The 17252-nt window shown below is 40.9% G+C and overlaps 1 protein-coding gene across 1 annotated transcript; it reads left to right on the top strand.

Moving 5' to 3' along the window:
- Nucleotides 1-2532: 2532 nt before the first annotated feature.
- LOC110942051 lies at nucleotides 2533-3474 on the top strand. The gene has a single exon (XM_022183787.1). The coding sequence runs from the start codon at nucleotides 2533-2535 to the stop codon at nucleotides 3472-3474; it is 942 nt and encodes a 313-aa protein (XP_022039479.1).
- The last annotated feature ends 13778 nt before the right edge of the window (nucleotides 3475-17252 follow it).

Below are 17252 nucleotides of genomic sequence, written 5' to 3'. Positions count from 1 at the left end.
TCATTACAAGTTAGTTTATATGCAAGACTTTGTTCATGGCTCTTTAGTGTTCATGGATTTTCACCATCAAACAACTATTAACCACTTAAATAACATGAAGAATGAATGGATCTAAGTTCTTACCACTAGCTCAAGGCTAGGGAAGTTCGAGAGTAGAAAAGTGATGGTTAATAGCGAATGGAGAAGGTCCTTCCACTTCCGAGAGCACCAAGCTTCGTTGTATGACCCGTAGCACCTTTGGATGTATGTAGAATGCTTGAAGGAAGACTTGAAGGTGGTGATGGTGGGTGTGCTTGGTTTCGGCTGAACAAGAGAAGAGAGGGACAGCTTTGGTGTGTTGTTGAGGGTTGAATGATGATAATGTGTGAGGGTCTAGTGGTTAAATAAGAAATCACCCAACACCCTTTTACCCCTTAGGTCTAATGTCCCCATATGTACATACAAATCCACTAAACTAATCAAGAAGATCAAGTGGTGGGACACCACCCATGTGATCGTAAGATGGGGGGGTATAGGGTTGGGTTTCAATGGCAAGGTTACTAGTTTAGTTGGATTTCAAATATTTAGTTAGTGTATTAAGGTGTGTTATTAATTATATAGTGTGTTAGGGTGTTCGGGGACCCTAACTAGCTCAGAAAAATAAGAATAATGTGGTTGACAATATTTTTGTGTTCCGGGTAAAGTCCGGTTGTTCGGTTTGGTGTTGTTCCGTTAAAGTGCTTAATTAATCCGTAAAGTGTCATACATATATATTTTTGTAACGTTTTTAATTTTCAACACTCAGGAAGACATAACGGACTATTTAATGACTTTTCTGTACATTATTAGCATGTTAACAAGTACATGTAAGTATAACACAGTAATCAGAGAGCAGTTAAGTAATTCCACATAGTCGTCAAGCACTTTAATTATCATTAATAAATTGTAAGGAATACATGGAATTTTGAGGTTTGTCACATAAAACTTTTACTTACTATTTAATTATAAAAATTTGCTTAAAACAGCAGTTTAAAACGCGTTTAAAATGCGTAAAAAGGCGGTTTTAAGCGATTTCCGGGTTTTATAAGAAAAGCTGATATTTTTATCATTCCAGAAGGCTTAAAATATTTTATTTATCATATAAAATCGTCACTTATGCTAAAAAGCTGAAATCGTCCACTTTGCATAACCGAAAAAGAGAAGTTAACTTCAGGCACATGGAGACTCAAGAGGTATTGGAGGATGCGGATGTAGTAATCCCTAAGGAGGCTGTTCGTAAAGTTCAAGAACGTTTCACTAATGTTTTGTATGGTTATTTCTTGGGTAGTAGGCTGCCTTTCCCGGTAGTTGAGTACTATGCTAAAAACGTTTGGGCCAAATATGGGTTCTCGAGGCTTATGATGAATTCTAATGGTTTTTTCTTTTTTAAATTTGATTCGGCTGAGGGTATGTCTAAAGTTCTTGAGGGGGGTCCTTGGTTAATCAGGAAAAATCCGTTGTTTCTTAATGTTTGGTCACCTTCGGTGATTCTTAGGAAGGAGGGGATTAAAACGGTTCCTGTGTGGGTCAAGTTTCACAATGTGCCAATTGCAGTTTATACAGATGATGGTTTGAGCCTGTTGGCGTCCAAGGTTGGGGTTCCTAAAAGATTGGATAGTTATACTGCTGATATGTGCATGGAGAACTGGGGTAGAACTAGTTTTGCTCGTGCAATGATTGAGATATCGGCTGATAATGAGTTAAAAGATCATATAGTTGTCGCTATCCCTAAGCTGGACGAGGAGGGTTATGTTACTGAAAAAGTTAAGGTTGAATATGAATGGAAGCCCCAAAGGTGTTCGGAGTGCTGTTTGTTCGGTCATAGTAATGCTACATGCCCAAAGGCCCCTAATGTTAAAACTAAGCAGGTGACTATGGACGATGAGGGTTTTGTGACAGATACGAGGAAAACCACGAAATATGGATTTCCACAAAAGAAACCGAAAGCAAAATTTATCTATAGACAAAAGGCTGATCACTCTAAGCCGAGTTCCTCGGGGACGAAGCACGATGATGGAGGAGGAAACAAGAATCAAGGTAGCGGTACAGCCATTAAGAGCAATCTGAATTTAAAGAACTCCTTTTCAGCTCATTCAAATGACCAGATATTAGATGGTGATGTGGGTATGAGAGGTTCTTCATCGGGTAACTTGGATACTTCTTCTAAAAAAGATGATGGGGTCATAGAACAACTTCAAACGGAAATTTCAGATTTTATGGACGCTAATACAAATGGAAAACATTCTGAGGGGGCAAGCACTCCCGGTCAAGTGGGTTTTAATGGATAGCTTAGCGGTTTGGAACATAAGGGGATTGAACCTTCCCCTGAAACAAAGAGAGGTTCGGTCACTCATCTCTGAGAAGCGGCTGCAGGTTTGTGCTATATTGGAATCACATGTTTCTATGTCTAATCTTGATAGGGTGTGCAAGAATGTCTTTCGGGTGTGGGATTGGACGTCAAATGGTTCCTGTTGTTCTAGGGGCACTAGAATTATAGTAGGTTGGAACAATAATATGGTGGATCTTATGGTTATATCTCAAACGGACCAGGTTATGCACGTGCAACTTTGTTCGAAATCTGATAATAAAAGTTTTTTCTGCTCGTTTGTCTATGCTGAAAATAATTATCAAGCTAGAAGGGATCTTTGGGAGAACTTAAATATACATAAGATGTTTGTTAAGGATAGGCCGTGGATGGTGTTGGGGGATTTCAACTCAGCGCTTTCGTTGGATGATTGTTTTGCTGGGTCCTCTTCCCTCACAATCGGTATGAGAGAATTTTCCCAGTGTATTCAGCAAACGGAGTTGATGGATCTCAAAAGTCATGGGATGCAATATACTTGGAACCAAAAACCAAAGCAGGGTGTGGGTATTCTAAAGAAGATCGATCGTGTATTGGGCAACATTCAGTTCTTAGATGCTTATCCAGATGCCTTTGTGTTATTTCACCCGTTCCGAGTTTCTGACCACACGCCTTGTATTGTTACTTTCCATACGATAAAGCATAATAGGCCGAAACCTTTTAAATTTGCCAATTTCTTCGTGAAGAAGGAGGGTTTTGTGAACTGTGTTTCGGACGCATGGGCTAAGGAGGTGCAAGGGGTGACTATGTTTTCGGTTGTCAAGAAGCTTTCTTTCTTGAAGCCCCCGTTGAGACGTCTTCTTTTCAAGCAAGGTAACTTGCATGAACGTGTCAAGTTGTTGAGATCTAAGCTGGATGATATTCATATGGCTATTGATGCTAATCCATCGGATACGACTCTTAGAGATTCTGAATCTAGATGTCTTCAAGAATTTCAAGCCGCTTCATATGATGAAGAATGTTTCCTCAAACAGAAAGCTAAAGCGGATTGGTTGGCTGCGGGTGATTCGAACACAAAATATTTCCATAATTGTGTCAAAATGAGGCACGCTTGTTCAAAGATCCATAGCATTCAAGATGTGCATGGAACCTAATTTATTGGTGATAGTGTGTATGGGGTTCTGGTCTCTCATCATTCGGAGTTCTTGGGTATGGAGGATCAGGTGGATTCATTGCCTAGTAATGTTGCCTTCCCTAATGTTCTATATCAAGTTGCGGCTAGTAATATGGTTCGCCAAGTAACTCGTGACGAGGTTAAAAATGCTATGTTCTCTATTGGTGAAAATAAGGCTCCGGGTCTGGATGGTTACACTTCGGCGTTTTTTAAAAACTCTTGGGAAATTGTGGGGGATGAGGTTACTAAAGCCATCTTGGAGTTCTTTGAGAATGGTAAGTTATTGCAGCAAATTAACCATACGATAATTGCTCTTGTCCTGAAAGTCCCTACCCCTAACTCTGTGGTTGATTACCGGCCGATTTCGTGTTGCAATGTCATTTATAAATGCATCAGCAAAATTTTAACTGATAGAATTAAAGGAAGTTTGGGCGTTCTAGTCGACATTAACCAGTCGGCTTTTGTTCCGGGTAGGAAAATTTCAGACAATATCCTTCTTACTCAGGAATTAATGCACAACTATCATTTGCGGATTGGCCCAGCGAGGTGTGCATTGAAGATTGATATTCAGAAGGCCTATGACACGGTAAGCTGGTCTTTTCTTGAAAGTATTCTGCATGCTTTTGGTTTCCACCAGAAGATGGTGAATTGGATCATGGTTTGCGTTACTACGGTGTCCTACTCGTTAAGCATCAATGGTAATCTTTTTGGGTATTTCAGAGGTAAAAGAGGGTTGAGACAGGGTGACCCGATATCCCCCTATTTGTTTACTTTGGTGATGGAGGTTTTATCGCTTCTCCTAAAAGATGCAGCTAGAAATAGTACTGCTTTCAGATACCATCTTCACTGTAAAAAACAAAAGATTATTAATGTCTCGTTCGCGGACGACCTATTCATCTTTGTGAATGGTGATGTTGCTTCGGTCAAAGTGGTTACGGACACTCTCCAGCAGTTCTCGAACCTTTCGGGTCTTGTTCCTAGTATTCCGAAGTGCACGGTGTTTTTTGGCAATGTTCCTCAATCGGCTAAGCAGGAAATTCTTCATGTTTTGCCGTTTCGAGAGGGTTCGCTGCCTGTTCGCTACCTGGGAGTTCCTGTAATATCGTCTAAACTTTCTTATAAGGATTGTAAAATTCTGGTTGAGAGAATGGACAAGAAGATTGATAATTGGATGACGAGATCTTTGTCCTTTGCAGGTAGATTACAGTTAGTTAACTCGGTTCTTTCTGCTATGCACATCTATTGGGCCATAGTCTTCTTACTGCCAGCTAAAATTGTGACGGATCTTTTTTTTTTTTTTTTTGGGTAAAGGGTTACCCCGGTGATTCTATATATTCACAAACCAAAAAAACAAGTAGTGTAGAATGCCTACACTAGTTCAATCATGAGACATGCCCCATGAAAGTAGAACAAGGAAAAAACAAGAAACAATCCAACACAAAACTACACCGAAAACACCACTAGACTAAAATCTAGAACGAAAACATGACAAAAACTCAGCCGCCATCATCTTCATCATGCTTCCCACGAATCTCCCACTCTTCAAGAAGTCTTCTCACATTTGAGGTATCCCTTAATTTAGCTCCCATCAGCTTGTATCGAACCGTATTTAAAATAATCTCACTAAGTTTCTCCGGAGGCCTCAACTGATTCTTAAAAGTTCTAGCATTTCTTTCTTGCCAAATAAAGTACACCGCAGCCGCAACCAGAATTTTGGCTATATAATTCCTAGCCAATTTAGACCGAGCCCGAGCCAACAGCCAGTCCACAATCTCTTGCCATTTGGAACTAACATCCCCCATGTTTACCTTGTTTCGAATATTATACCAAACCTGAGCCGAATACTTGCATTCAAAAAACAAATGCGGATGTGAATCATAATTCTGGTAGCACAACATGCAACACATCATATTCATGTTATTCCTCCGCAAAATATCCCACTTAAGAATTTTATCTTGAGTCAAAAGTTTACCTTTAAGGACCAACCACATCAAAAAGCCATGTCGGGGAATAGACTGTGCAAACCAAACAATCCTGCACCAATTCACTTCCGGAGCCGTGTACCGAAACGAGTGCCACACACAGGAAGAGGAAAACTCCATTATGTCGCTACCATCTCTCCACAACAATCTATCTTGTTTCATTGGGGTTAACTGAACTTGGTCCAACTGAATGAGAACCGGAAAAATATCTCTCCAAGCCAAAGGCCACGCCCAAGAACCATTCGAGTAGACGTTAGCCACATAATCATCTAGTCTAAAATCAGCATCGGTAATAGACCTTGGCGAAATAAAATCCCCAAGCGGCCCTATATCACTCCAATAATCATACCAAGCCGAAGTGTTCTCGCCATTACCTAACTCCGACCATAAATGATTCCTAATTAGAGGCCGCAATTGCACAAGCTTCCTCCAAGACCAACAACAATTAGCTGGAGTTTTGCATATCCAGAAGCTCTTGCCTCTCAACCTGTAACTATGCACCCAATCCACCCATAAAGACTCCCTTTTAGAGACAATACTCCAAGCATGATAAGCCATAAGAGCCTTGTTCATATCCCCGATACGTCTAATACCCAATCCTCCTTCATACTTCGGCGTACAAACGGTCTTCCAAGAAACTTTAGATTTACCTTTAGAATATGAGCTTTCTTGAGACCAAAGGAAGTTCCGCATACAAGCTTCAAGCTCAAGGACAATTCGAGTCGGCAACATAAATACAGATGACCAATAAATATGCATAGCTGAGAGAACAGAAGTAATAAGCTGCAGCCTACCCGCAAACGAAAGCAACTTATTCCTCCAATGAGTTATACGCTTTCGAAGCCTATCCACAAGCACTCGACAGTCGCTATACCCAAGCCTAGAAGAAATCAAGGGCACTCCCAAATATTTAACCGGCAACTTACCTTCAACAAAAGGCATAAGATCCAAAATTGTATTCTTAACATGGCCATTGACATTACAAAAGAATATCGTACTCTTTTGGTTGCTCGGCTGTAAACCCGACATCTTTGTAAACTTAGAAAGAGAAGACATTATACACCTGGCCGAATTAACTTCTCCTCTCGCAAAAAGGAAAAGATCATCCGCAAAACAAAGATTAATAATCTGCTGTTTTTCACATTTATTGTGAAACTTGAAAGACGAATCAATACGAACCGCATGGTGAAGAATAGCCGTCAAAACCTCCATAACTAGGGTAAATAGATAAGGGGAGATTGGATCCCCTTGCCGTAAGCCTCGTTTTCCAGGAAAGAAACCATGCACAGATCCGTTCACACACATAGAAAAAGATGCAGTCGAAACACACACCATAATCCACGCAACCATCTTCTCATTAAACCCAAAACCAAGCAAAGCACTTTTCAGAAAATCCCAGTCAACCGTGTCATAGGCTTTCTGAATATCTACTTTAAAAGCACACCTAGGAGGACCCACATTTCGATGATAATTATGCATTAGCTCTTGCGTCAATAGAATATTATCCGAAATTCGCCTACCTGGAACAAAAGCTGATTGATTTATACTAACAATATCATTTAGCGCCCCTTTAATCCTATCGGCAACGATTTTACTGATACATTTGTATAGCACATTACAGCAAGCAATCGGACGATAATCACTTACCGTCGACGGGGTAGGAGATTTCGGAATCACTGAATGTCAAGGCCAAGGTTGCTTGGAAGATAGTGTGTCTTCCTAAGAATGAAGGGGGGTTAGGAGTTCGATGCATTGCTGATGTTAACAAAGCTCTTGTTTCGAATCATATTTGGAGTATCTTAGTGAACAGAAATTCTCTTTGGGTGCAATGGATTCATATCTATAAGCTCAAAGGGAGAAGTTTTTGGGAGATTCCTTGTCGTGGTCGTATGACATGGGGGTGGCGGAAAATTCTTGCTTTGCGTGACCTAATCCGTCCATTTTTGTGGAAGTCTATCGGTAATGGTGCTAATACAAATGTTTGGAGTGATTCTTGGTGCAGTGCTTGTCCTCTTCGTAATCATATTAGTCCGAGATCCATTGCAAATGCAGGTTTCAACCTGCAATCTTCAGTTGCGGATTTGGTTGACTCTAGTGGCAATTGGAGGTGGCCGGTTGCTTGGTATGATCTTTTCCCAGTTCTAATCAATCTTCATGCTCCGGTTCTTCATGACATGCAGGATCGGCTGATTTGGATTAATTCTGAAGGAAAAGCTTGTCACTTCTCTTCGTGGGAGGTCTGGAACAATATTCGGTATCGTGAGAATGTCATTTCTTGGATAAATATGGTTTGGTTTAAACAATGCATCCCAAGGCACTCGTTTCATTTGTGGATGGTCATTAGAAATAAGTTGAAAACTCAGGATAGAATGTCCATTTGGGAGGCGGGTAGTGTTACAAACCTGAATCTCATGTGTTGCCCTTTATGTCATCGTTACCGGGACTCGAGGGATCATCTATTTTTTGAATGTTCGTATTCTAAGGAGGTTTGGGTTGGTATTAGGGAATTGGCGAATATGGGCGATGTTAATTACCGTTGGGATGATATAATGAATTGGATGGATCAAAACTCCACTAGTCAACCGGTCAATGTTGTGAGCCGATTGGTGGTTGCAGCGGCTTCCTACTTCGTGTGGCAAGAACGGAACTCCAGGCTCTTCACTCGGAATCAACGTACAGCAATAGTCTTATCTCAGGAGATCATTAAAACTGTTCGTATGCGGCTCATAACCTTCAAATTCAAACAGGGATTTGCGAATAGGAATCTCCTTCGGAAGTGGAACATTCCTAGCAGTAACTTGGATATTGATCCTGGCTAGTTAGTTTTTGCGTGTTTGTTTGGGTTGTTTAGGCGGGGTCGGGCTGTGTCTGTTAAGTCGTTGTTTGGTTGTTCTTTTTGGTTGTTTTCTTTTTCTCTAGGCTTGGCATGTCAAGTCTAGAAGGGGTGTAACATTTCAGTTGCACTATTGTGCTTATTGTGTTTTATAAAATTCACCGGGGTAACCCTTTACCCAAAAAAAAAAAGAAAATCAGTGGCAAAAGGTTTGGTATCAAAATGTTATGTAAAACTCATTTTATGCAGGAAAAGGGTATAACCGACAATTACCGAATTAAAGCTAGAACCCTATGTTATGCTTAGCTTAAAAATAAATAAAAATCTTCAAAAATCCCAAAATATTATATTACATTAGTGGGTAAAAAGATTGGTGTCAAAATTTGGGTTTAGATAAGCTATATGCTAATAACGCCGTTTAATTGATAAAAAGCTTTCCATTTACGCTATTGAGCATAACTCCTATTCTAGACCTCAAACTGATGTCAAATTTTTAGGGCAAGTTTATAAATCAGTAACAAAGGTTTTTGTCCTCTCACATTTGCAAAAATCTTGTTTTTAGGTCAAAAGGGTATAATGGTCAATATTTAGGCATATAACGGAAACATGCAAATGAATCGGATAACTAAGGAACCAAGTTGTATAACCTCAGAGGGTTACACTAACCTATAACCTGGTCCTAATAGAGCTCTAAGGCATTTCTAAAATATGCTACATTGGGTCAGAACTGAAAGTTAAAGCAAAAGTCTACTTTTACGAATTTCGGTTCCGAACCGAGCCTAAACTAAAAATTGTCGGGTTGAACATGTTTAGACATGTTCTTACATTAATTACCAAGTTATATGACTGATAAAACAGGTTGCATGGCTTCTACATTGTTAATTAAGTGTTTATTTGTAAATTAGCTTTCTGTTGACTTTTTATAATCAAGTTTGACCCGACAATTGACCAAGTTAGAGTGGGAATCAGAGGGTGCCCTTTTAAGGGTTTATTACCCACATAATTACCAACTCATAGCTACTTTCAATTCGAGAATTGACTGGACCATTAGTGATTAATCACTAAGTCAAACCTTAATTACGACAGTTTTGACTTTAGGCCATTAAACTAATAAAATACGATTAAGAGAGGTTAAGGATGCTTACTGAAGATCTTAGCACAACTAATAATCCTTAGGGAATGCTCTTGAGCTCCAGGAGACTCCAGAAGTTAAGTTAGAATGGTTTTTGAAAGTGAGCATTTGAACTTGAGAACAAGAACTTCTTATATAGTGACTTTGATGCAACAAGATCATCCCAAATGTCCCTATTGTTGCTACCAGATGATCACAGCTGTCCCTATTGCATGAAATCCCATTTGCCCAGCCCCTAGTATCAGTTTCATGCATATAAGTCGGTTAAACAGGCAGAACTGGCATCTACCATGCATTTTCTGTCGCTGGCAGTCTCAGGCGGCCCGCGTAAGACCTACATAAGGTCTACGCGGCCGGTATGGCTCCCCAATCCGGTCACCAAGTTTGACAGAATTGCAATTTAGTCCCTGGTCCTTCTAATAGTGGTTTTAACATGATTTATTGCACTTTTCACCCTCTAACTTGACTTTTAAGGACTCCAAGTCATAAACCAACTTCGTTAAGTCCCCGGTTAGTTATACGATCACCGAAAAGTCATGAATTTCAACGTTGACGCTTTTAACCCCTCACATACGAATGTTAGCATATCTTTCTCATACGGAATCGAAACCTTGTGAAATTGTAAGTCCCGAAAATCCGGATCAAACAACGATATCAAACAATCACCAAGGATGGGTGGATCCAAACTTGATGATGATCAAGAAATCAAGAACACAAAGATGAAGATTTGATATTCAAAGGCTTAAACTTGCATACAAATCTTGTTTGTCTAATACAAGTTTCAAAACCAAATGAACCAACCATAACCCCTAATTTCCATCAACTATTTATAGGGAGGGTTTCCCCCTAAACCCTAGGCCCATAATTCCCTTAAGCCCACTCTAATACCCACCATCTAGAACTTGATCCATTTAGCAATTAATCTACTAATCCATAAACCTATAGGGCCTAACAATCTCCCCCTAGGTTTACTGGATTAGTTGCTGAATCCGTTAGGAGGACCACCAGGCAACGGAGCTGGATCAGCAAACAACCGATTCTTGATTACGATCTTGAACTTCTTTTCCAGCTTAACTTTCAACAGACAACAGCATACCCACATCGCTTCGTAGTTGCTCGATCGTCTGATCTTTGCTTGATTTTTGAGCTTGCAAAGATGAGATCTGAACTTCTTTCAGGGCAGCGCGTTGTTCCAACACAATCACTCTTCTTTGCAACTTTGCTACATCAACAGCCATATCATCATCATCACTATCTCTCTCTTCAATAAATTTCATCTTGCTGGCTGCAAAGCGCTTGGCTGCTTCATCATGCTCAGAGAAATCGGCACCACTGGAACTTCCTACATTGAACCTGATGCCACTTAAGATTTCTGGTTGCAAATGAGTTGTTTCAGGCAGATCGAGATTGAAATCGATTTTTAAATCAAAATCGAGATCTTGCGTGCTTGTTTCTTGAGTGGCAGCAGTGACTTTTGGATCGGTGGAGATAGTAGGCTATGGTTCTGAGCTTGGGCTAGTAGAATGAAAATCAGGAGTTGTTTCGGTTCTTCGTTTCTTGTTGGATGCTTCTTCAGCATCATCTGTCGCATTATCTTCACCATGAACTTCTGTTTCAGGAATAGGTACGGAAGGAGGGTTTCCGACACTATTCTTCAAAGACTCAATCAGGGCTTGAAGGTCTTCAGTCTTCATATACTTTGATTCTTGAACGGGTTCCTCAGCTTTCTCAGAGACAATCACTTCCACATTACTGTCGTCATCAGATTCTTCTTCGTCTGAATCTAGCATTTCTGTTTCTATCTTAGCTTTCTCATCAGCAAGTGTCTGTTGCACGTCATGCTCTTCGGCAATTGTGGCATTCAAAGGCTTTGGTTTGAAAAGTATAGGAACCTGCAAACCTCGTAATTCGAATAAGTGATCCGCGAAGATGATGAGAGGTTCTGAAATAATTAGGAGATGAGATTAGTCCGAATATGCGACTCGTATGAGAAATGTTTGACAATTTATAGAGTTTCGGATTGGGCCTGAGATCAAACAGCCAAGCCCCAACTCGGAACAATGCTCCAAATTACATTCGAGAGCAATGAGCCGGATCTGATTCGTTTTATCCGAAACAGTGGGCCCCAATCCGAAACAGTGGGCCAGACTATTACTTTAATGATTTGCTTTTTCATGACAGAAAAAATCTTTCTCAAAATCAACAACCCAACCAACCGAGCAACCTTTTTGAACAAAGAGATATTCAAAATAAAACAAATTGATAATAGAAAACTAATGGAGGAGTAATATAGGGAGAACCTGCCATGGGATCAAAATCGTTTTCAAACTGATTAAGGGACACTTTTCAGCTCTTCGTTTACTTAGGCTGGTCCACGCAATTGTTGATATGTTTTTTTTGGGTAAAGGGTTACCCCGGTGATTCTATTAAATTCCAACGCAAATAAGTACAAGTAGTGAGGATGAGTTCCACACTAGTTCATATATAGGACATGCCCCATATATGTAAAACAAAGCAAACAAATTAACTATGACATCCCATAACCTAGCCTACTATACATCAAAGAAGAGATCTAGTAGACGAGACAATGCAAAACAAAAACAAAATCTCAACCGCCATCATCAAAAATAAAGCTGCCACAAACCGGCAACCCCTTCAAACGAACCAAAGACAGCCTATCCATTTGAGAATTTTGTGGAAGAGGTGCTTGCCCCTGCTTTCGAAGAAAAAGGATGGAGACCCGATGTCATAAATTTACTCGTTTCATTGTAGACTTCAACGACCTCCTCTTCATCCGAATCCTGCCTATCAGTCACCTGTTTCTCTTTTTTCTCTATTCGCCCCACAGTTTTACCTTCCTGATCACCATCATCGTCCCTAAGGGCATCAAACGGATTTGAAGTTGAAACCTGGTTCGAACTCTTCAAGGCCGGTTTTGGTTTAGGATTGGTAACTGGTCTATAAACAAATTTAGGTTTCTGATTTTTCATGTGTAGACCTTGGATGTTAGCTTTCTTCTTTCTCGCACCCACATCCTGGAAATCATCCACATTCTTTCCAGAATCCACACTTGGAACAACCTGAGGGTTCTTTGGACACGAACTATCATCATGACCAAAAACACAGCAAGAAGAACACCGTAACGGCTCCCAATCATATTCAATCTTAACTTCCACCTTAGAATAACCATTACCATCTAAAGATGGAATTGCAACAGTGACCCTTCTTTTTAATTCAGCCCCCGCCTGCACTTCAACAAGAGCTCTGGCGTAACTACTTCTTCCCCAAGATTCAGCACACATCGTAGCAGTATACGTATCCAACATCTTAGGCACCCCTATCTTTGATGCAATCAAACTAAGACCATCCTCAGTATATGCCGTTAACGGCACATCGTGCATTTTAACCCACACCGGAATAGCTTTGATATCCTCTTTTTCCAGTTTGATAGAGGCCGACCACGTCTTCAAAATAATCGGAACATTTCTTATCATCCATGGCCCATCCTCTAACATTTTATCCATCCCTTCCTTAGTTTTAAACTTAAAGAAAAAGAAGCCGTTCGCATTCATCATCAATCTAACCAGACCGTATTTAACCCAATTGTTCTTAGCAAAATAATCCACCACCGGAAACGCTAGCCGTTTACCCAAGAAATACCCATAGAGGGTGTTTGCATACCTGTCCGTGACTTGCTGAACCGAAGCCAGTGGAATAACAACATCAGCTCCTTCGACAACCTCAGAAGACTCCATCTCCCTAAAGTTGACCGTCACCTTCTCCTTCGAGTTCTTAACTGCATTTGCAAATGATACCGGTTCCGTCTTTGCTGAAGGTTGCGGATTACCATGACCTGCCAAAGCAGCAGCATTGGATTCTAATCTTTGCTCATATCGCTTGGTAGCTTGCTTAATCCCTTCCCAATCCGAAACCTTAGTTGCTGACCGCAGGTTTTCAGCTTCAATTGGAACTGAATTCTGTAACAATTCATCAATTATGTTGACCTGACGAGGTTCAGTTTGAGCCGATAAATCGCCAATAATTTTAAACCTTGCTGCAATTTCTTCAAACGTTGCCCTCGGTGTCGCATGAAGATCCTGTTTCTTTCCACCAGAACCACTAACATCATCCATCCCAAATACGACAAACCCTAGCCGCCTTCGATCAGCAAGAACGAGCAGAATGTAGCCGAATTGTAATTAACCAGCCGCACCAGACCTGAAAAGTAGCCGCAACAAACCCTACTTGCCGACCAAGCAGCCTGAAAAAACCCTAGAGACAATGAAGTAGTCGACCACAGAACCCTAGTCGGAAGAGTTAGCAGCCGCAAAACCCAATACTGATTTTACGTTGATGCCTTGTTGCCGTCAGAAACCCTAATACAGATTGACGGCCTCCAATCAGAAGACAAATCCGATTATCAGCCTACAAACGATTATTGCCTCTTGATAACAAATCAGAAAACACAACGTGACCTTGTTGATAAAATCAAACCTGACGAAACCCTAATCTGATTTAGGAAGAATAGCGCCTACGATCGATTAATGATACCTTACCAGAGAAGGAATCTGAATCTTAGACACTAACGAGGATCAAAAGAGCTCAGGATTGAAGGAAATCGTCTAGGTCTTCTTAGTCGCCATTTTCGCCCAGAGAAACAAGGGTTTTTTTTTTTTTTTTTTTTTTTTTTATCTCCCAGAAGCTTGGGCGACTTGGGGAAAATCGTGAATCCTTCTTGTTCTTCCATCAAATCCTGGTCTCGATTGAGTTTGTTTAGCAACTAGGGATTTCGATTATTATCAATCGTTTCTCTATTTCTAACGAATTAAAATTCGTTTAGGGATTTTGTTTTTTTCTAAGGGTTTCGGTTTTTGGTGATTTCTGTTCGTCTGTTGTTTCGTTTACGGGATTAAAGGGCTGCAGATTCTACACTCACTTGGCTAGCCGATTTGTTTTTGGGTTTCAGCACTTCATTGCCCATTCAGATTAGGGTTACGGCGTGTCAGATTAGGGTTGTGCGGCGCTGATATCTTTTGTTTCTGATACGGTAATCCTTGTTCAAAGATAATTCTGTTTAGGGTTGGATTTGGTTCATATTTCAGATTGACGGCAGCTAGGGTTTCGTTTTTCTGCATCTGTTGAGTTCGGTTGGGATTATTCACGGCTGTTTTTGTCAGCCGGCATAATTTTTGCTGAATCGCTATTAACGGCTGCTAGGGTTTGCCGACTTTGGGATGGATGATGTTAGTGGTTCTGGTGGAAAACAACAGGGTCTTCATGCGACACCGAGGGCATCGTTTGCAGAAATTGCAGCAAGGTTTAACATAATTGATGAATTGGAAAAGAGTTCAGTTCCTATTGAAGCTGAAAACTTGCGGTCAGCAACGAGGGTTTCTGATTGGGAAGGGATTAAGCAAGCTACTAAGTTATATGCGCAAAAATTAGAATCCAATGGTGCTGCATTGGCAGGTCACGGGAATTCGCATACTTCAGCGATGACGGAACCGGTACCATTATCGTTTGCTAAAGTTGTTAACAATACTACGGAGAAGGTGAAGGTAAATTTCAGATCTCTTGTTAGCCCTGTTACGCATGAGGGTTGTGATGTGGTTCTTTCTCGGGAGTCGGTTAGAGCTGTTCAAGTAAAATTAGCAAACACTCTGTATGGTTACTTCCTGGGGGACAGAGTTGCATATCCGGTTGTGGAATATTTCGTGAAGAACCAGTGGAAGAGATATGGATTACAGAAATCAATGATGAATGCTAATGGGTTCTTTTTCTTTCAGTTCGCGGATGAAGCTGGTATGTTGAATGTTCTTAAAGAGGGACCTTGGATTATCCGATCTCAGCCTATGTTTTTGCATATTTGGTCTCCTACTTCTAAGTTAGAAAAGAAGGAAGTTAAGAAGTTGCAAGTGTGGGTTAAAATCCATAATGTTCCGATTGCTGCGTATACGGAGGATGGATTGAGTATGATTGCTACGGCTATTGGTGAGCCTAAGATGTTGGACACGTATACTTCATCCATGTGCACGGAAAATTGGGGAAGGAGTAGTTACGCAAGAGCGTTAGTAGAAATTTCAGCTGAAAATGGGTTTAAGGAGGAGATAGTTATTGCAGTTCCAGAGTTGGAAGGGGAAGGCTTTTGTAAAGTGACTTTGTCGGTAGAATATGAATGGAGTCCTCTTAGGTGTGCACATTGTAAGGTGTTTGGTCATTCTGATGATTGTTGCCCGAGACAGCCTAGGAGGGCTCCTAAGGAGCCGGTTTCTGGTCAGAACAAACAAGGGGGGAGCAATACCCGAAAACAAATGAAGCAGCCGGTTGTAGACAAAGAGGGTTTTACGGATGTGGAGCGCAAAAAAGCGGCTAGGAAATCAGGTTTTCCTGTGAATAAGCAGAAGCAAAAATTTGAATACCGTCCGATTGGTTCCAAGCCGAGTGGTGGGGCTTCTACCTCGGGTCCGACATTTAGTGTCAAGACGCACAACCCGTTTGATGTTCTTTCGGATAGGGGTAAGAATGTGGGTAAAAATGGTGAATTTCAACATGACCAGCAGGTTTCGGATGACGAGGAGGTTATTGGTACTTATAACGAGACTAATGAATTTATGACTTCCGGGATGTCGAAGGCAGGGGCAAGCACCTCGTCCACGAAGTTCTTCAATGGATAGAGTGTTGTTGGTTCGTGGGGCTGCTGGTCTGTGGCAATTTTATTTTTGATGATGGAGGATAATCTCTTGCTCTGTTTTGTTTGTCGTGTCTACTAGATGTTTTTTCCATAATGTGTAGTAGACTAGGTTATGTGGTGTCATAGGATTTATGGTTTTGTTTTTGCTTGGCTAACATATATGGGGCATGTCCTGTATATGAACTAGTGTGGAACTCATCCTCACTACTTGTACTTATTTGGGATTGTTTTAATAGAATCACCGGGGTAACCCTTTACCCAAAAAAAAGTCTCACCTTGGAAAGGTGTAGCACGCTTTGGGAAGCGTGGTAAGTTAAACCCACGTTATATTGGCCCATTCAGGATTCTGGAAAGGGTTGGTACAGTAGCATATAATTTGGAGCTACCAGCGGAACTTAATGGTGTTCACGATACATTTCATATATCTAATCTGTAGAAAAGTCCAACTCAAGAGACAGTGGTCATCCTTGCGGATGAAGTGTATATAGACGATACACTCCACTTCACAGAAGAACCCGTTGAGGTTACCTATTGGAAGGTTAACAAGACTCGGAGGAGCAGTGTTAAGCTTGTCAAGGTTCGTTGGAATGCACGTCACGGCCCAGAGTTTACTTGGGAGTGTGAAGATCGTATGAAAGCAAAATATCCACATTTGTTCCCTAACTCCCCTGCAGCTAATAGCCCGGCTTAAAATTTCGGGACGAAATTTTCTTAACAGGGGGAGAATGTGACAATTGCCAAATTTGCATGTATCCGTACAATAATTTTTTTTGGGTAAAGGGGTACCCCGGTGATTTTATAACATAAACAAACCAAAGCAAGTAGGAAGGCTAAAAACACCTCCTAGTTCTCTTCGTGACATACCACAAAAGAGGAAACAAGGAAACACAACCAATACAAGCTAAGACTAAACGAACACTAGCTACAAGCTAAACGCTTCAGTCTTCATCGAAATACTCGACCCCATCAATCTTCCACTCTTCCAAGAACCTTCTGACGTCAATATTAGCTTTAAACCTTAAGGAGATCAACTTTGTTCGCACCGTGTTTATAATGATTTCCGAAATCTGCTCTGGAGGCCTCAAACGGTTGCTAAAAAATCTAGCATTTCTTTCACTCC

Source organism: Helianthus annuus, chromosome 1 (assembly GCF_002127325.2).
Source record: "Helianthus annuus cultivar XRQ/B chromosome 1, HanXRQr2.0-SUNRISE, whole genome shotgun sequence".
In the NCBI taxonomy this organism is placed as follows: domain Eukaryota; kingdom Viridiplantae; phylum Streptophyta; class Magnoliopsida; order Asterales; family Asteraceae; genus Helianthus; species Helianthus annuus.
Note: the sequence above shows the minus strand (reverse complement) of the source record. Positions and strands in the feature narration are given on the sequence as shown.

Coding starts and splice junctions, on each gene's coding strand:
- LOC110942051 (XM_022183787.1), top strand. CDS start 2,533: ATGGTGGATCTTATGGTTATATCTCAAACGGACCAGGTTATGCACGTG.